Source organism: Aspergillus eucalypticola, assembly GCF_003184535.1.
Source record: "Aspergillus eucalypticola CBS 122712 chromosome Unknown BO83scaffold_55, whole genome shotgun sequence".
In the NCBI taxonomy this organism is placed as follows: Eukaryota; Fungi; Ascomycota; class Eurotiomycetes; order Eurotiales; family Aspergillaceae; genus Aspergillus; species Aspergillus eucalypticola.
The window spans coordinates 53,669-72,486 of record NW_020290329.1 but is presented as its reverse complement, the minus strand read 5'-3'; the positions used below and the strand labels follow the sequence as shown (position 1 = coordinate 72,486).

General features: G+C 50.8%; 8 protein-coding genes across 8 annotated transcripts; 5 read left to right on the top strand and 3 right to left on the bottom strand.

The window, feature by feature from the left end:
• Positions 1-573: 573 nt before the first annotated feature.
• Positions 574-1,738, top strand: sidJ (putative siderophore biosynthesis lipase/esterase; the record flags this gene model as incomplete). Its single annotated transcript, XM_025533700.1, has 2 exons — positions 574-627; positions 695-1,738. 2 exons carry the CDS (start codon positions 574-576, stop codon positions 1,736-1,738), a joined length of 1,098 nt encoding a protein of 365 aa, XP_025381820.1.
• Positions 1,739-2,621: 883 nt separating this feature from the next.
• BO83DRAFT_460580 (GNAT family N-acetyltransferase) lies at positions 2,622-4,072 on the bottom strand (the record flags this gene model as incomplete). The annotated part of the gene is made up of 2 exons (XM_025537216.1): positions 3,057-4,072; positions 2,622-2,993 (listed from the first exon to the last, which is right to left on the bottom strand). The coding sequence occupies exons 1-2, from the start codon at positions 4,023-4,025 to the stop codon at positions 2,622-2,624; spliced, it is 1,341 nt and encodes a 446-aa protein (XP_025381819.1). The 5' UTR covers positions 4,026-4,072.
• Positions 4,073-4,399: 327 nt separating this feature from the next.
• Positions 4,400-5,289, top strand: sidH (enoyl-CoA hydratase/isomerase family protein; the record flags this gene model as incomplete). Its single annotated transcript, XM_025530052.1, has 2 exons — positions 4,400-4,628; positions 4,700-5,289. 2 exons carry the CDS (start codon positions 4,400-4,402, stop codon positions 5,287-5,289), a joined length of 819 nt encoding a protein of 272 aa, XP_025381818.1.
• A 1,234-nt stretch (positions 5,290-6,523) lies between these two features.
• Positions 6,524-8,816, top strand: BO83DRAFT_373675 (MFS siderophore iron transporter). Its single transcript, XM_025530051.1, has 4 exons — positions 6,524-6,828; positions 6,900-7,170; positions 7,235-7,571; positions 7,632-8,816. The coding sequence occupies exons 1-4, from the start codon at positions 6,569-6,571 to the stop codon at positions 8,561-8,563; spliced, it is 1,800 nt and encodes a 599-aa protein (XP_025381817.1). The 5' UTR covers positions 6,524-6,568; the 3' UTR covers positions 8,564-8,816.
• An 818-nt stretch (positions 8,817-9,634) lies between these two features.
• Positions 9,635-11,777, bottom strand: BO83DRAFT_373669 (methyltransferase family protein). The gene is made up of 3 exons (XM_025530050.1): positions 10,888-11,777; positions 10,314-10,758; positions 9,635-10,218 (listed from the first exon to the last, which is right to left on the bottom strand). The coding sequence occupies exons 1-3, from the start codon at positions 11,617-11,619 to the stop codon at positions 9,824-9,826; spliced, it is 1,572 nt and encodes a 523-aa protein (XP_025381816.1). The 5' UTR covers positions 11,620-11,777; the 3' UTR covers positions 9,635-9,823.
• A 227-nt stretch (positions 11,778-12,004) lies between these two features.
• On the top strand, positions 12,005-12,895 carry BO83DRAFT_383795 (uncharacterized protein). Its single transcript, XM_025532554.1, has one exon. The coding sequence runs from the start codon at positions 12,129-12,131 to the stop codon at positions 12,702-12,704; it is 576 nt and encodes a 191-aa protein (XP_025381815.1). The 5' UTR covers positions 12,005-12,128; the 3' UTR covers positions 12,705-12,895.
• A 657-nt stretch (positions 12,896-13,552) lies between these two features.
• On the bottom strand, positions 13,553-15,274 carry BO83DRAFT_327390 (putative histone acetyltransferase Spt10; the record flags this gene model as incomplete). The annotated part of the gene is made up of 2 exons (XM_025528082.1): positions 13,553-14,629; positions 14,777-15,274. 2 exons carry the CDS (start codon positions 15,272-15,274, stop codon positions 13,553-13,555), a joined length of 1,575 nt encoding a protein of 524 aa, XP_025381814.1.
• Positions 15,275-16,137: 863 nt separating this feature from the next.
• BO83DRAFT_350745 (DEAD/DEAH box helicase) lies at positions 16,138-18,642 on the top strand. The gene has a single exon (XM_025528918.1). The coding sequence runs from the start codon at positions 16,168-16,170 to the stop codon at positions 18,202-18,204; it is 2,037 nt and encodes a 678-aa protein (XP_025381813.1). The 5' UTR covers positions 16,138-16,167; the 3' UTR covers positions 18,205-18,642.
• The last annotated feature ends 176 nt before the right edge of the window (positions 18,643-18,818 follow it).

Genomic DNA, 18,818 nt, shown 5'->3' with positions numbered 1-18,818 from the left:
GCCTCCGTCTATGTCGCTTCCAGTATGCAGGTTGGCATCGCGACAACTAAGGCATCACCGCATCTTGCATATACCGACGGCTACAACCGCCGGAGACATCTCGCTTTCTCTCGAATGATTTCTTTTATCCGCCGGTGGATCAAGAATACGACAAGCGCTTTAGGGTCTGCCTAGGTATCCACACACCATCCATTACCGCCTTCGAAATACTGCGTATTCAGAAATACCCTTTCAGTGTCCGACTGTCACCCGCTTACCATACATCCATGGCAAATTTGTCTCACTCATTATCTGATGAACCCCACCAGCACCCTCAACATCCCAAAATTCTTGAAACAGCCCCATTCCCGGGAGTACTTGTTTCCGGTGATAGCCACACTGTCAACTGCCGTAAAGATAAGAGATTACAAAGTACATAAGCCAAGCCTAGCTGCAGTGATTGTTTCTGGACTTTTGGCTCAACCTTTTACACACACCTACTACTCTACACACAATATTCTACTTGATTCTGCACTCCATCTTACACATCATCACTAAACCCATACGCATATAATCACTTCACAACAAGCAAATATGTACTCCAAATTCTGGCCCAAGGGCGGCCTTCCGGGAATCCTCCACCACTTCGTATGTCCAGTCCTAACCCCTTCGACTCCCAGCCGACCAAACTAACACAACATTCTCTTAATAATAGACAGAAACACTCGTAACCTTCGAATATACTACCACTACCCCCTCCCTCTCCCAACCTCACACCCTCCTCTTCGTCGGCGGCCTCGGCGATGGCCTCGCCACAACATCCTACATGGCCGACCTAGCCCGTGCCCTCCATTCCACTCCCTGGTCCCTCTTCACCCTGAACCTCACATCCTCCTACCAATCCTGGGGCCTGGGCCATCTGGACCGCGATACCGACGAAATTGCCCAATGTATCCGCTACATCAAAGACTACAAAGCGGATAAATACGGTTCTGCCTCTGCAGCTAGCAGCAAGATCGTCTTGATGGGACACTCCACCGGCAGCCAATGCGTCATGCATTACCTAACGCGGCCGAACCCCCATACCACCAAACCGCCTTTTGATAAGTACTTGGAGCATGTGGAACGGTTACCGCTGGACGGAGCTATCATGCAAGCACCTGTGTCGGATCGCGAGGCGATATTGTGGGTGTTGGAGAATGGGTTTGGAGGCAGATCTTCCCCGGAGTGTAAAGCGGTCTATGAGAAGCTGGTGAACATGGCAAAGGAGGCAGAGGAGAAGAGAATCAGGGAGGGTGGAGAGTTTGATGTGATTCTGCCGATTGAATTGACTAGCTTCGCCTATCCGGCTAACACACCGTTGTCGGCGAGGCGGCTGTTGAGTTTAGTGAGTCCAGATGCTCCGGGTAATCCTGGGGAGGACGACATGTTCAGTTCGGACTTGGGGCCGGAGCAGTTGCAGAAGACCTTCGGGAAGGTAAAGAGCGGCGGCTTGTTGGCAGAGAAGGCGAAGTTGATGGTGCTATACTCGGGTAAGGATCAGAGTGTTCCTGACTGGGTGGATAAGGAGGCATTGTTGAGGAAGTGGCGGGGGATCGCAAACGCTGGATGTGCCGAGGGTGAAGAGATCTGGGATGATGAGCACACTGCCGTCATTCCGAACGCGTCGCATGCCCTCAGTAACGATGATCAGGCAGAGCCAAGACGATTCCTTGTGGAAAAGGTCATGGGACATTTGAAGACAGTGGTTAACGAGTAATACACCTTTTTTTCTTTCTTCGTGTACGATGATGTGTGTTGGGATTTTCTGACCTTCTGAAAGTGGTACGCCCGATGAACCTTGTGCTTTGTCGGAGAAGCAGCAGTTCCACGAGACATGGAATGCTGCCAATCAGCTTGAGACTGGGTATAGATATCCTACGCAGGACTCGACCGGCCTGCGGGCTAGACGGGACTGGGTGAAATATGGCCTGGTAGCAACAGTTCTGTTGCTTGCCTCGCCTTATGTCTATCCGCACTACGGGGGCAATTAAGCTGGTGATGGTTCGAGTGGGTTATGCACAGGAAGCCTGTATCCACATCGGATGTCTACGTTGATGTATATATGATGGTAGATAGTAATAGAGATATCAAGATACAAGCCAGGCACTCACGCAAACACAATGGATTGCCCAGTCTGTGTTGAAGACATTACTAGTACTAAGTACGTTCAACGCACACTCGTCGACTCTCAAAGATGATATATATAGCTACTAAGGCTTGCACACGAACAACCACACAACCTACTAGTGCCTCTTCAGTCAGTCTGACGTCTGGTTGCCGTTTAGTGCAAACATCTATCTTAGGTCTCTCGAGCAGTGCTATTATGGTATTGTGGATGTTGGCCAGCTTGCAGGGTGACTCCAATATTTCCTCCGGGGTGGTGTGGTCGACAGCGATGCGGCCGGATACGACGGAAAAGTGACCGGTATTGAAGTGGAGACCAGAGCAAATGAATAATGTACAGTATGGTATTGAAAGATTGCTATCTAGGGTTAGATACTAGTGCAGCGGTGGGGCCCTCGCTTCCACTGGAGGAATAGTCTCCGGGACATGTCCGGCCAGTACGTATTTTCATTTCTCGTTGATGCAGACCAAGCAGTTCACAGCTTGGCATTCCACGCTGCACGGTCGGCCGATTCCAACGGTCGCTCACGCCCATCCCAGAATATCGGGCACAGCTGGAACCACTTCTCGCGGCTGCAAATGGAATGAACTGACCGTTTGTGGCCCAGGTCGACGTACTTGCCGATCGTCAGACCCTGCGCATTCTCATACGACAGAATCGTTGCTCCTGTTGCGCGTGGCTCACCCACCACGTTCACCGTCCTTGGCTCATCCAGGAAGCAGTAGTGGATGCAACTCGAATACCACGCGTTGACCCGCTTCGCGCCACGGAAGGACGCATCGCCCACCAATGAATGCCTTCCACGATCGTAGTCATGGGCGTCATAATGCGCACCATAATGGTCCTCCTATCCCAGTGTTAGCAGCTGTCAAAAACACAACCATGGGACAATCAGGGGACAATAGTATACCTTAGACCAGTAGAGCTCGTAGTACGAGAATCTTGTCTCATTGAAGCGCCCAAACAAGCAAAGTACATGCGGATCAACGTGCAACTTCCGGAGGTACTCGCGGTGTTCATCCAGTGTACCTGTCTCATTCCATCCCTTTGCCACACGGGGATCATTCTGCCAGGTATTAAAGAGCTGCAAATGGCTTGGATCCTGCCAATCTACAACTTCCAGAGAGAAGTGCTCATCCAATTCGGGGATATAGCGACTGTAGGCAATCGAGCCAGGAGCTGGCTTGGGCCGCCGGATCGGGTGTCTGGCATAAATAGGCTCCTCGGGAAACTTCTGCGTGAAGTGATAGTTCTCCGGCATGGGTGGGTATTGCGATAAAGGCTCTCGCAGAGAGCCATCGGTGCCGTCACCCACCACCCAGATGGGACGCGGGCCCATTGGTGACGCGGCGCCTTGCCAGAAAGAACTGCGGAGGATCAATAGGTCGGTAGAAGGCTGGACTGCGCGGTCATCAGGCCGTGTGGCCTTAGGATGCTCAATTCCAAGTCCGGTCGCGAGGAGCTCAGTGCGAAGGACATCCTGGCCTGCGCCGGACAGGGCCAAGCTGAAGTATTCATGGGTTGGATGGGCAAGGTATATAGCATGGACAACGTTCCAAATCTGCCCCAATGTCGGTGTGGTCTCAGTCCATTGGAATGTGGTTTTGGGTGCGCGACGGGCTCGTGCCCAGGCTGTGTTGTTTGAAGGGGGAGGACAAGTATTCGGGGAAGGGGGTGCTAATTCAAGCCACGAAAGAGAGTCGAGGTGTAGAGGCTGAGGGGGGGATCGGCCGGCTGGGGGCTGATCATGAAAAGTCAAGCTGAGTTTGGCTGGTGACGTTTCGGCTTCGGCAACGGTGCGCACGCGGTATGCGGTCAGAAAGGGATGAGGAAGCTTCACCAGTGGGTACTGGGAGCTAGCAGTAGTATTGGGACTCATCCTCGCTCGCTGTGAAATGTCTAATGAAGACAATGGAGAGAAGAGAGACAAGGGGCGATTTAAGAGGAAAGGAGGAAATGAAATTGGAGCGCTGCGACCGAGGCAAACGGTTATATAGAAAGCCGGGCAATTTAGACAGAACAACCGAGGAAGACAGATAACGAGCTTGGAAGGTGTCTCAGGTGGGTGTCCGCCAATGGCCCGTCCTTGGTTGCTCTCGACCCCCCTTTGGCACGGTCTTGGGCCCACCGATATCGCATATTATGCCGCATTCTGGACCCCAGCATAGTCCTTTACAAAAGTATAAAAGTAGCGCGAGCTGGTCCGGCTGTCCCGCGATCAGATAAGCCTATCAATCATTCACATCCTCGACCATGTCACTCCGATCGCATTCCATACAGCATCCAAATTTCCATGTCTCGTTTCCCCACGAGCGTGTGGTTCAGGTGACCTTAAATCGCCCCAAAAAGCTCAATTCTCTTGATCTGGGTACAAGTCGAGAGATCCAAAAAGTCTGGGAGCTGTTCGACCAGGATGAGAGCTTGTGGGTGGGTATTATTACTGGTACAGGGAGAGCCTTTTGCACTGGCGCGGATTTACAAGGTATATTTATTTCCTATGCTCTCACATACCTCTGTACTCTGACATGATTGCTTACTTATTAAATTGGGTAGAGTGGAATGCTATGAACGAAGCTGGAGTTGTCAACGACATGTCCCCGCCCGGACTAGCAGGCCTGCCCCGACGAAGCGGCAAGAAACCCATCATCGCAGCGGTCAATGGTATTTGCATGGGGGGCGGGTTTGAAATGGTAGCAAATTGCGACATCGCAATCGCCTCGGTGTCTGCCATCTTTGCGCTGCCGGAAGTTAAGCGAGGAATTGTGCCTGTGGCCGGCTGCCTGCCACGCCTGACCCGGACATTGGGGTTGCAGCGCACGATGGACCTTGCCTTGACTGGCCGCAGCGTGGACGCAAGGACACTCTACGATTGGGGGCTGGTGACTCGGTTGGTTGATATTGGTGACGATGTTGCACAGGCAGCTCTTCAGATCGCCGGCGTCATGTGCAACAACAGTCCGGATGCGCTCATTGTTGGCCGCGAGGGTATCCGGTTGAGCTGGGAGGCCGGTAGCGTGGAGGATGCGGTGTCGACGCTGGCGGAACACTCGTACCCGCGCCTGGTGGAGGGAGCTAATTTTGCCGAAGGTATTCGAGCGTTTGTAGAGAAACGGTCGCCACAATGGATCAACTCCAAGTTGTGAGACAGAAGAGGGGGATTTTCACGTACGGTCTGCGGATTACTCCGCAATCAGATAGCCAGCCGGCGTTGTGTGCCTGTTCGGCAAGGGGCGTCCGGATCATCTGGCGTTGTACTTTGTAGCTCGCTCATTATTCGGCGGAAGAACCCGATGGAGCCACTCATGCTGCAGAATTTTCCAGCCGTGTCCTGGCCTCGAATTACTCGTGAAGAACTTCCTTCGACCTACTTGGAGACAAGAACCATGGAATAATAGTTTAATGTACCCCATCGCCTAATTTAGTACCCACTGGACTTGTGAGAAAAATGAAAACCCCTCAACAACGGGTGTTGATGGCATTCGCATCTTATCATGGATCAGATTAGATTTAGTCACGGACTAGCCGTATTTCGTCCACGGTCTCCAGGCTCGTTTTTCCGGTGGCCGCCAGGGGAAATTGAATTGTGTGATGAGAGTGGGTCCGTTAGTTAACATTTTCCCGGTGACCGCTGTGACCATACAGTAAGCAGTATCGTACGGTTCATACAAGTATTCTCTTAGTATCCATACCGCGAGTGGGCACCGAATTGGGATGTTGACCCGATCCAGCATCATCAGACGACTCAGCTCGACCCGGATGTGGGTGCCTCCCACTCCTTGACTCTGTCTACTGTCTAGTCTAGAGACCTTGGAGCTATCGATCAGGTAAAAAGACGCAGAGATTACCGGTGCCTTGAGTGGATCGCAGGAAAACATGCCAGTCATACAGTGCCCACTCCTCATCTCCGGGTGGAGATCACGGATTTTTATCGTGCCTCACATCGTGTCTTCCGGACAAGCACACGCTGCGAATCAGCTAGTTAGACTACACACCATCGCCAGACTAACTGTTGGCGCTAACAATCTCTGCACCTGTGCTAGAATAGTTACGTAGACCTTGTAGGGCATCATCACCAGCCTACGACCGCCATTGGTTCGGTCAGATAGGGGAATGCGCAGGACAGCGCCATCATCTGATTAGATTGGCTCGTCTCCAGGGATCCAGTGGTCTCCAGTTGCGCTCGAACCTAGCCACCCTTCGATTCAAGATTTCAGATGCGGCCGCTGCGGCCGCCGCAGCCGACTTCGGGGTTATCAATCTGTGCGTGGGCCTGTCAACACTAGTCCTCCGCCACTCGTAGCTAGCTGGGTTCGCCTGGGTATAAGGGCCAAGAAATCCCAGTTTTCTTGTCCTTGACTTGTCCTCCTTGGCTTTACCCGCTCGATCATCTCTTCTGCCTTCTCGATAGGTCGGTCTATCACTATGGCCGTGCTCGAAAAGTTTCGTGAGGCCTTTGGCCGTAGCCCTTCTATTACCGAAGAATCCGGCAACAATGTTACCATGAACACCGTCGAGGAAACCAAGCATGATCCCATTGCTGATGAGGCAGTCCGTGGTCCTGAAGACTCTGAGGAAACTGTTTCCGAGGATGCCTCTTCGACGCACCTCCAGATTGGTGTTAACGACGTCGAGGCTATCACCAAGTCTTGGTCCAAATGGTCCCTGATCGCCGTTTTTGCCAAGTATGTGGTCTCTCTTGGTATCTGTTCTTCCATTATATCCTCGCTAACGTTATTTGCTTTTTCTCAATTAGCATCTGGCTTCTATACTTCGTGAATGCTTTTCAGTCCTCAATTCTTGCCAACCTGCTCCCCTATGTCACCAGTTCCTGGGAGTCCCACTCCCTCCTGAACGTCATCTATGTGGTTGCCGACTGCATGTCGGCCGCCGTGTACATCCCTCTGGCAAAAATCATGGATGTTACTGGCCGTGCGGAAGGTTTTGCGACCATGGCTGTCTTTGCTACGCTGGGACTGATTTTGATGGCCACCTGCCACAATCTTCCCACCTTCTGTGCTGCCTATGTAAGAATTCCTTGACGGCTGATTGAGTGAAAAGTTTACTCGTGCTAACCTGTCCATTTACCAGGTATTCTACACCATTGGCTTCGGTGGCATGACCTACTGCGTGGATGTCATCACTGCCGATGCCTCCAAGCTGAAGAATCGAGGTCTGGCCTACGCCTTCACCTCTTCCCCTTATATCATCACGGCCTTTGCTGGTCCTAAGGCTTCGGATGACTTCCACCTTAGCTGGCGCTGGGGCTTCGGCATGTTCGCCATCATTTTCCCTGTCGTCGCTGCTCCGTTGTACTTCATCCTGAAGCACAACCTAAAGCGCGCGCAGCAGCAGGGTTTGGTCTCCGTCAACCGCGACGCCCGCACCTGGTACCAGCTTGCCTGGTTCTACTTCATCGAGTTTGACAGTACGCAATGATCCCCCCGTACCTCCAGAGTCTCGTCCCAACCTAACTAACCCCTTCCAGTTGTTGGTGTCCTTCTCTTCTCCACCGGTCTCTGTGTCTTCTTCCTTCCCTTCGATATCTCCTCTTACGCCCCCGACGGCTGGGCCTCGGGCTACATTATCGCGATGATCGTCGTTGGTGTCGTGATGCTGGTTATCTTCTGTCTGTACGAATGGCTCGTTGCGCCCGTGCCTCTTTTCAAGTTCGGCTTCCTCTTCAACCGTACCGTTATCGGTGCTTGTCTGCTCGACGCCACCTACCAGCTCTCATACTACTGCTGGGACAACTACTTCACCTCTTTCCTGCAAGTTGTCAACGACCTGACCGTTGCCGAAGCCGGTTACGTCAGTGACACATTCGACGTCGTGTCCGGTGTTCTGCTCCTCTTCGTCGGTTGGTTGATCAGCAAGACCGGCCGCTTCAAGTGGCTCCTCTACATCTCCGTGCCCTTGTATATCTTCGCTCAGGGTCTGATGATCTACTTCCGTCGCCCCAACCAATCCGTCGGCTACCTCGTCATGTGCCAGATCTTCATCTCCATCGGAGGCAGTATCTTCATCATTATCGAGCAGCTCGCTATCCTGGCCGCCGTCGACCACCAGCACGTCGCTGCTGCCCTGGCCCTCCTCAATGTCGTCGGTACCATCGGTGACGCTATCGGTGCCACCATCTCCGGCGCTATCTGGGATAACACCTTCGAGAAAGCGCTCATCCGCTACCTGCCTGAATCAGCCATGTCCAACCTCGAGAACATCTACGAGGACCTAGACACTCAGCTGAGTTACCCGACTGGTAGTGTTACCCGCATTGCTATCCAGCATGCCTATGGATATGCCCAGACGCGCATGTTGGCGGTTGGAACGGGTCTCATGGCTCTGTCCTTTATCTGGATCGTTATGATCAAGAACATTAATGTTGCCAAGGTCAAACAGGTCTCGGGTATGGTCTTCTAGACTGTCGATGGTTTGCGTGTACATTACCATATTACATACATACATACATCGGTCTGAATAGAACCTCTCATCCTGATTGCACAGTTACTACCTTGTCTCTTGTTGATTAAGGAAACGTTGTATATGTGGGGGTTGGTGCATCCACCGCCCACCTTTGTCGTTTCTTGCCTCGCCCATATCATACCCATATTCCCCCCTTTTCATACATACCCCCTGTGTGCCTGCTGGTGCATGGACATCTGCTTGATTATATCCCCGCTACATTGTATTGCATTAGTATAAAAGTTATACTCCACTAATTAATAACCTTATATTATACCATTCTTTTTTGGCGTGGATCTATGTAGGTGACAGAATAAAAAGATCCTGTAAGAACAAGCAACCCTTCGTCGTCTCAACAACCATTCGAAACAAAAGATATCCTATCATCTCTAGCAATGGACAAGATGCTATCCGCTACCTAGCCTGTGGATCATATGTTAGGCTCAACTACAAAACACAAACATTCCAAACCATCTTCTATCTCATATTTAACCTCCCACCAGGATACCATATCAGCCAATATCCTTCTGAGAAATTTGGAGGTAAACACGGTCTCACCGTACCGTTACATGTAGACTACCAGTCTACCGTGAAGAAGAGAAGAACACCAAATCCTTCTTATAAATATATATATATATATTGCCGCAAACAATACTATGGTTCGCGATCTGCTTCTAGTAATTACCTTTGAACAATGGAACATGTTCTTCATTAAGGCATGCTAATAGTCTGCTCGGTGACATCCGCAGTAATGGGCTTTCAGACTTGCCAGGTTATACTCTCCCCCTTTTTTCCCCTTGCTTCTCTTTACTTTGGCGTTGGTACCATATTTTTGGGGAACGGAAGGCGGGGTTGCATTAGTTCGTACGTATACTAATCAAGGGTAATGTCCTTGGTCAATGTATACTTCACAGCGGTGGTGCCTCCTAGGCTTGTTGCTGAATCTCGTGACAAAGTATATCGATCAATTTTAGGTTTGGTTGGAACTGTTGGTGGCTCCTGTGACCCTTGCTCCAAGTATTGATGTCGCTGCATAGTAATTTGGGTCCTTGTTCCGTATGCACTACTTGGGTTGTTAAGCTGCAGTACTAGTCTGGGCATGACAGGTAAGTAGACAGCTAGTGGTGCGAGTCTCCATCGAATTAATATATGCGGCAACTGATCTATTAGATGCCCATCTCACACTACAAATGCCTCCATCCCTCAGGTATGAGTAAATCACCGCCAAATATTTCCCAACGCCGTCTCCAACCACAGTTTCGTATACTGCTGATGCAACCAGACCACATGCGAGGGCATCGGCTCACTCTCCGCCTTGCCCTTGCCTTGGAAAAACAGACTCTTGAGGCGGAACTCCGCAACTCCCTCTTGGGGCTTGACCTCCGTCGAAATTTCAAACAGTCCATCCGACTCCCGCACGTCCTTCTTGCGGGGCGAATCTCCGCACCGCACGACAATCCGCTCCGGCGTCTTTTCTACCACTTCGAAGTGATCTGTGATCAGCGTGCCCACGTCGTATGTTGCGGCGCGTAGGTCCGCGCGTGTCCAGAGGTGAGAAGCGGTTTCGGGGCCTTCGTATTTCTTGGAGAGGTAGCGGCGTTGATAGGCGTATCCTGTTTGTTTTAATCATTCGAGCAGGGAGTTAGATAGTTTGTCCAGTTTATTGTGTTTTTATAGTGGGCTGGGTGGGTGGGTGTATGTGACGCACCGAATCCACTCCACACTCCGGCGCAAAACGCCTCGGTCAGTCGGCCTGGCTTTTCCAGCAAGGCGGGCTTGATGTCCTTGAGTGGTACGCGACGCACACAGAGGTCATGGGTTGTGGGGTTGTTGTTGGGATTGAGTTTCTGGTACAGCGGGTGCTGGAAGAGAGGGTCGCTTGTGGGCATCGGCACGAAGGTGTTGTGACGGACGGCTGCGAAGAAGAACGCCGTGCCGATGCCAGCACCAATGGTGGTGATCTTGGCGGCGCGTTTGAGAATACCCATGGTGTTTGGTGGGAGCTGCAATTGAATGGTTGTTGGGGAGAGTGGGTAAGTGGATTGAAGGTAGAGAAGGGAAGAGGAGAGCTGAGCTTGAGCCGGAGGATGAAGAGGTGAGATCATCGGGACTGGCGGAGATGCGGAGTCGGAGAATCGGAGTTGTTCCGGTGGCTGGTTATAGCATTAGGGCCAGGGAATTATATAGTATTCACATAGTCTTTTGACTTCAATTCAAGTATATATATATCTATCAAACAGTATCTACTATACTAAATATGGGATGAATCGCGCCGTCCTCACATGCCATTCCTCCCAATCCCGCCCGAACTGGTCCCGCAACATCCCCTCTTCGTCTTGCACGCGCATCACCGTTGAATAGATCAACCCTGTTACTATTACACCCACTACCCATCCTCCCCATCCGGATAGTCGCTCAAGCATCGTATCATCCATAGCACAGGCTACTGCACCGTCCCACCGCATCACCAATCCCAGGTATCCTGCTGCGAGGAACCACAGCCCTGTGTAACTGGGATGCTGTGCCAATCGGTACAAACCCCCAGTTACTAGGGTATTGGGTTGCGCCAGCTGGAAGGTAAAGTTCCGACCTAGAAATTTGAATGCAGAGAGCCGAAGCAAGGCGCCCACGATGATGGAAACGAGGCAGAGTGTAGATGTGATAGTCCAGGTGAAGAGATGCGGCGCGAGGCTGGTCCGGTGGGGACAGATTGCTTGGAGGTACACTCCATCGCCAGATTTGGTCAGCCCCTTAGCATTATTGTTACTGCGATCTATATAGAACAGCGCAAGAAGAGCGTGGTAGATGATGCAGGCCGTATTGAGATGTAGTATGATGGTGGTGATCGAGCCGGCAAGCAGACGAATACGGTCTGGCGGCCCATTACCCTTGGAGCTGGAAGGAAGGTTTGGAGGAGTGAGACCGCGGAAGGCGAGGTATCCTGCGGTTAAGAGAGATGTGGACAGTGAAATCGATGAGGGGGAGGGCATTTTGGGCTTGGAGCTGCTGAACATGCAAGGAGGTCAAGAATGCGGTGGATGATGTACTGTTTGGCTGGTTGATCAAGGATCCACCTTCTGCCTGAGGCGTCTGTGTTGTTTACATATGGATCATGTGCACCGTTGACGGTCTGTTAATACTATTGTGTTTGATTTTGACTGTCACATCGCACATGGCCTCAAACTCAATAGAGAAAGCAAAAATAAAAATTGCCCCTATATTGATAACGATTGTTCCAGGAATTCTTAGTAACGATGGCTGGACGATATGCTTGCCAGAACACATCACGTGAAAATTCCATATGAATGACAGTCGAAGGGTGTCTGTCACCTGACTGCGCCATCGGTCTGGATCACCTGCCGTAAATTTCCTTCGAAGAAGATGCGATAAACGATCTACGACCACTACAATTACAATCGCAAATACGCCCCAAAGCTCTACTTGAGTCTGTTGACTCCTACCATAATAACCATCATTACGCAATACCCCAAAGGCTAAAGGCAACAAATCCGCCATCAACAAAATGACCACACCATCTTCAACAGACGATCTCCAGTCACGCAGAGAAGCCGACTACGAGCGGTTCAAAACCGCGGCCGCATACACCTTTCTCATTGCATCGCCTGTTCTCATTGCCCTACCACCTCGAAAGCTTGATAACCTGACGGTTCTTCTGACCAGCGCCTTCTGTGTTTCGGCAAACCATCTCACACGCGAACACACCGGGCGGAGTATCGTGGATCGGATCGAGGCCCGGATCTCAAGGAACCCTATTACAGCATTGTCGGATCTGCCAAGCCAACGGGCGCAGGAGATACAAGCCAAGTTGAAGGCAGCGAGGGATGCACAGATCCGAGAGGGGTCAGCAGTGGGCGAGGAATTGGAGAGGCTGAAGGCTAGGCAAGCACAGGAGAAGCCGGCCTTGGAGAAAATCTGGATGGGTGGTGAGACGGAGGGGTGGAAGGAGAGAAGAATAAGGGAGGAACAGAAGGCCTTGGAGGAGGGCAAAGGATATGGTGACCTGATCAAGGAGCATATATGGGATGTATGGAATTGGGGCCAAAAGGGAGATGAAAAGGAAACAAAGGAGGAGAAATAATCGGCATTTTTGGAAAAGTGAAACCATTTCGCAGGGCCTGTTGACGGCCTTTTTCTTTAGCGGGCTTGCATGATATAGGCGGCGTTGATGATATGGGCTGGGTTTATGTGGTTTCTCGTTCTGTGTAGTTATAGTTGCCTGTCCTACCATATGTATAAAGGCATTGTATATTAGTGTATCATTGATCTGACTATCTCTTATCATTGCTATCCTGTGAAAAGTTGTGTTATATGATGCTGTCCAGCTGGTTTAGAGACCACTGGTAGTGGTAAAGCAGCGAGTTTTTCAGGTGGTAGGTTCATTTGCTGTCTGTAGAACCACTCGTCAAGGGAGCGCATATGATCACCAGGAACGACTTGAGTCGAAGCAGAGATCTTCTCTGTAGCGTAAATCGCAAATCCGACTCCCTCAACGGCATTATAAAATTCGATACTGGACAATTGACCGTACGATTATTCAGCGCGAAAGCTTTGGCCAACAAGTCTTTGGTGCCCGAAATGTCATGAAGCTTGAAGTCATATCTTGAATTGGTGTGTGGTGATACTTAAGAACCAGGGAAGCGTGTTCATGGCATGGCGTCATCATTGTGATTGATTAATATATGATACATTCATCTTTAGTTATATCGCGCTCCGTAAACACTGACATTCAGTTCATGTCTAATATAATAGCTCAGCATTCCATAACAGACCAACTCCTTCCAACCTTAACCAACGCCGAGAAATATGCATAAAACCCTAACTTAGTACTGCTGAGAGTAGGTCCAGCAAGGAAAGGACCCGATGAAAGATGTGAAAGAGAGATGGTGACGAAGTAAAAGGTATAAGTAAAAGAAACAGGGATGTATGTCATGTGAAATCCAGGCCATCATCCGGCTGATCCACGTACTGATACTTCGCCAGAATCTGCTCGTGATGGACGTCGTGTGCCTGAGAATGTACCAGCCCCAATACTTCTTGATGAAGCGCCGCGGACGGATCAGGGTCGGTGGGATGATCAACCATCATATGATAGTCATGGGTCGCATGATGACGGACATCATTTTCGAAGCTTGATGCATGTAAACTATGTGCAGCGTGGGTATATGGATCGGTCATAGTATCATGAGTATGAAATCGAGGGAGCTGCTGATGTATGTCGATGATTTGTGGGTCGAGCGGCAAGCCCGTGTAATCGGTGATGGAATCCACTGATCCTTGCACTACCGAATGGGCGGTCACAAATGGGTTCGTATTGTGAGCATCCATGGCGGCGTGGTCCATCAGCGCATGCGTACCCATAGGATCGCTGGATGCCATGTCAACATCATTCTCCGCCAAGTCAGCCTCATCGATTCCCAGATCGTCCTCATCATCTTCGGGGGTACCCTCGTGCATAATCCCATTAATTAAAGGCGGCTTGAGGATCTCTTTACACTGTGGACAGTCCCGGATCACCCGACTGACCGTTTCTTTAATCCGCACCCAATGGTATTTGACCGCAATGGCAGCTGTGGTCTTGTTGATACCTGCATGCTGCTGCATATGCATCTCCCGGGCAATATCGTACTGCTGCTGCGGGTCGGACACAACCTCCTTGTCTTTCAGCATCAATTTCTCACCGTCCCCATCTTTACCTCCGATCAACTTGTAGTGGGTAGCTGCACTCCGAAGCCGACTTTTCTCGGCCCGGTCAGCCCCCCTAGGATACTTGGAATGCTTGAGATAGTATCGGATCTTGTCAAACCGATCTTGTGTGACAGAATCTTCCCCTTCCGGGCCTAGATCCCGGCCGTAGATGATAGCATCTACGTACTGCCCGGGATTGGAAATGAGCCGACCACCCCCGGGGACCCTGCCAATCCGCTTAAACCCCAGAGCATCCCACAGGCGGCAAGATGCCACGTTACTCTCATAGACCAGGTTAAAGACCGCATATGTGTACCCCTGTTGAACGTTAGCCGGATGTCTACTAGGTCAAAGACCGTAACGATGAGGTAGGGTAAGAAGTGGCTAAGGGGGAGTACTAAGTAGTTATGATAGGCAACAGGAATAGTGGTTTGAGTCAAGATTACTGGTATTTGGTATACTAACCATCTTAGGAGCCCATTCGAGATACCCTTCCCCCATCAGTCGACCTACACCTTTGTTTCGGGCGGCGTCGGTGACCAGAAACATGCCATTGCAGACGTGACTACTACGACCGGGATAATTGGGACGGATATTGAAGCTGCCCAAGCAGATCTTGGACCAATTGGCGCGGTTCCGACCCAGTGCTTGAACCTCTTGCACACTCTTGATGTCCCCCATGAGCATGATCGCGCCAAAATTGGAGAACCAATACGGCCCAAACTGCTCCAAGGGGATGGGATCAATCATGGCATAGGTATCACCACCTTCAATCTCCTTGTTCAACTGATCGGATAGGTAAGCTAATAGAGATCGGGGGATCGCATCCGCTGAAGTGAAGGGGACCAGCGTGGCGACCGTGACTCGGTCCCTGAGTATGACCTGCCGCGGCACAATGTCAAGGGGCAACTCCTTCTCCGTGGGGACGACCGTGGTCATCAAGTCCCCGTGTACGGCAGGCATGATGATACCGTGAGCCGGATGCACCAGTCACGAGACTGCATGTTAGTGTTAGTTGGGTTACCAGCACAGTCCATCATGGCGACAATGATCGTGAGGGTGGTGGATAGTAAAGACAGTAAAGTGAAGGGACAGGATAGTTTCACCCCGGATAGCCGTATATATGGGGGAGTATGAAATATGAAGTGTGAGGCGTCGATCCCGCCTGAGGCGAGAGTTGAATAGAGGGAGATTGGTGGAAAAGCAGGAGAATTACCAAAAAGGGAATCGGGGGGCAAAACAGGGCAGGAGTAGAAGCACTGACCGAATTTAGGGTATTCTAAGAGGGGGTGGGAATATAATTAGTTCGATAAGGCACTTGGGCTGGCGTGCAAGCAAGTGCTGGGTGAGAGCACTTCAAGGACCGCTGAGTATTCTCGAGTCCGGAATGGGTTGAACGCAGATGAGAAATTGTCGTCCCGCTTGCTCTCTGCTGACTCATCGAAGTAATGCTCACCGCCTAGGGGTTCCAGTCCCGAATTCTGCCGTAGGAAAAGAGGGCGGCGAAGCGATCAGAGAAAAAAATAAGTTGGAGCTACGGAGTTAAGTAGTAGGGAATTAATGAACGCTTTCATTTATCGGTCATACATAACACTTCACTTTATATACCCCGTATACAATACGGTGGACCTTTCAAAGAATTAATTTAGTATTACTGGGTGGCCTGTGGGTCTTCTTGTTCGGGGAAATAACGTAAAAGCTACAGTCACATGATCGCGCGCGAGAGAGAGCCTCATCTCAAGCTTCTTCGGAATAATTGCTTTCCGATGCCGAACAGCTTCCCATCACCATACTTGCATCCAGCCTGAAGTCACTCGCACGGCTCTCACGAATTGATTCTGCTTCATGGCATCTGAATGGATCGCCTTCGCCAGAAACTGGGGAGGTATCCTGTTTCCAGTGTCCTGAGGGCTTTTAGAGGTCCGCGGTGGTCCCTTACGTCGATCCATTATCCGCACCTGCGCTTCCGCTCTACAGTAACATCCGACGCCCTTCCCTCAGCAATTACAGCCCCAGCAGAACCCCCGCTGATTGTTCTCCGCGACTACCAAGAAGAATGCATCCAGTCGGTGCTGGATCATCTGGCCCAGGGTCACAAACGTCTAGGTGTCTCGCTTGCCACAGGCGCGGGGAAGACGGTCATCTTCACCCAATTAATCGGACGAATACCGCCGCGTAATGGTGTCCATGACAAGACCCTTATCCTGGTTCACCGAAGAGAGCTAGTTGAGCAAGCTGCCCGACACTGCCGCCTTGCCTACCCCAATCGAGATGTAGAGATTGAGATGGGTAATAGTGTCGCCTCCGGTTCTGGGGATATCATCATTGCTTCCATACGGAGTCTCACCTCCAAGGATAGGATCTCCAAATTTGATCCTAGACGTTTTAAACTTGTCTTGGTGGATGAGGCACATCATATCGTTGCACCGACGTACCGGGTTGCACTAGAACATTTTGGCCTCAATAACCCTTCGCCAGACTCGCCGGCTCTTGTCGGAGTCTCTGCCACGTTCTCACGCTTCGATGGACTCAAATTAGGTGCCGCAATCGACCATATAGTATATCACAAGGATTACATGGATATGATTGACGAAAAGTGGCTCTCTAATGCCATCTTTACCACTGTTCGGTCGGAAGCCAATCTTTCACGCGTTAGGAAAGACAAATTCGGTGACTTCGCTATCAGCTCGCTCTCTGAAGCCGTCAATACTACGAGAACCAATGATATCACTGTACGCGCATGGCTGGCTAACGCACATGATCGAAAGTCTACACTGGTATTTTGTGTCGACGTTGAACACACCAGACAGCTTACTGAGGCGTTCCGCGCACTGGGCTTTGACGCTCGGTATATCACGGCGGGAACTCCAAGGGATGTGCGCGATGAACAGCTGCGTGCTTTCAAGAATCAGGAGTATCCCGTGCTTCTTAACTGTGGCTTATTCACAGAAGGTACAGATATTCCCAATATTGACTGCGTCCTGCTGGCGCGTCCGACACGGTCTCGCAATCTTCTCATACAGATGATCGGACGAGGCTTACGACTGCACCCTGGGAAGAAGGACTGCCATATAATTGACATGGTGGCTACCCTGGACACTGGGGTCCTTTCTACCCCTACACTCTTTGGACTACACCCAGACGAACTTCTAGAAAACGCGAGAGCAAAGGACCTGAGAGAGAAGAAGGATGCCTCAACGGGTGCCGAAGATCGCACCGATTATCCGCCAGAGACAAACACACCCACTGAGGAACCCGACACAACCGACGACATCAAACTCACCTTCACCAAGTACGATACCATCTACGACCTCATTCATGATATGAAGTCTGAGAAGCATATCCGGTCCCTCAGCCGCTACGCCTGGGTCCGCGTAGATGAGGATAAATACACACTGTCTGACTCAACAGGATGGATAACCCTCGAGAAGACTAAGAACACATCTAACAAGGGACAAAAAGCTGATCCGTCAGCTACATACACAGTTCACCATGTGATGAAGTTCAAGTCTGCTACCGAATCGACCCAATACACTCGACCACGTCTGATCGCTACTGGCATGGACTTTGAATCCACAGTTCGTGCCGCTGATACCTTCGCAGCCTCTGAGTTTGATGAAAGGTATATCTCCACCCGGCAGCCCTGGCGTCAGCATCCGGCCACTTCAGCACAGGTAACGATGCTAAATAAAGCCAAAATTCGGAATGGCCGGATTGCGCCTGGAGATTTGACCCGGGGCCAGGCCGCAGACCTGATTACGAAGCTCAAGTTTGGTGGAAAGAAGCGGTTCGCGAGCAGGCAGAAAAAGCGACGGGCTGCCGATGAGAAAGCACAGGAGTTGGCCGAACTCCGGAGACGCGAAGAGGTGAGGGTGGGACCTGTGGAGGCATGAGTGCTACAGCCACAGTATCAGTGAAATACAGAGTACAAGGAAAACCCGACATCTGCCTCTTCAACCTCCGAAGGGTTCATACGGCACGGCTCTTCTCACTAGGCGAATTGTGGGTACTTCCGGGCTTTGAAGCCTAAGTACATGGTAGCAAATAAGCACGGCTGTAAGCAAAACACTGAAATGGCCCCGACAGCTACCGTTAGTCAAGACTTTTGCACCTTTTCGATCAACCATTTCGACAACACTGGAGACCGCGTTTGGCGTAAAACATCAAAGACCCTTTCTAATACAGGATAACTCAGTTGCAATACTACTAGTGTGGAGAACGCCTGGCTAGCATATCAGCAGCATCTTCCATTCGCAAAGGTGATCTGGGATAGAGCATTTGCACAAGACCCGTCGCGGACTCCAATCCACAAATTCACTATACATAATCACTTGCAACTATATTACTTCTGGGCTTGTATCACATTGTAAATTATCAACAGTGGCCTTTTTGTATACAAATTCCTTTGCTTTTTGGCAACCCCCTTGCGGTTGTTGAACCCATCACTATAATGTGGCCAGCCTAGAAAGGAGGCATATGACCGGTATAAAGACATAACCCTCCAATA

Bases quoted from the DNA above. Each gene is read 5' to 3' on its own strand.
- BO83DRAFT_373675 (XM_025530051.1), top strand. From the start codon at position 6,569: ATGGCCGTGCTCGAAAAGTTTCGTGAGGCCTTTGGCCGTAGCCCTTCT. The intron at 6,829-6,899 runs GTATGTGGTCTC...TTTCTCAATTAG, and splicing joins CTGATCGCCGTTTTTGCCAA to CATCTGGCTTCTATACTTCG. The intron at 7,171-7,234 runs GTAAGAATTCCT...TCCATTTACCAG, and splicing joins CCACCTTCTGTGCTGCCTAT to GTATTCTACACCATTGGCTT.
- BO83DRAFT_373669 (XM_025530050.1), bottom strand. From the start codon at position 11,619: ATGTTCAGCAGCTCCAAGCCCAAAATGCCCTCCCCCTCATCGATTTCA. The intron at 10,759-10,887 runs GTGAGGACGGCG...TGCTATAACCAG, and splicing joins GGGATTGGGAGGAATGGCAT to CCACCGGAACAACTCCGATT. The intron at 10,219-10,313 runs GTGCGTCACATA...TAAAACAAACAG, and splicing joins CGGAGTGTGGAGTGGATTCG to GATACGCCTATCAACGCCGC.
- BO83DRAFT_383795 (XM_025532554.1), top strand. From the start codon at position 12,129: ATGACCACACCATCTTCAACAGACGATCTCCAGTCACGCAGAGAAGCC.
- BO83DRAFT_350745 (XM_025528918.1), top strand. From the start codon at position 16,168: ATGGATCGCCTTCGCCAGAAACTGGGGAGGTATCCTGTTTCCAGTGTC.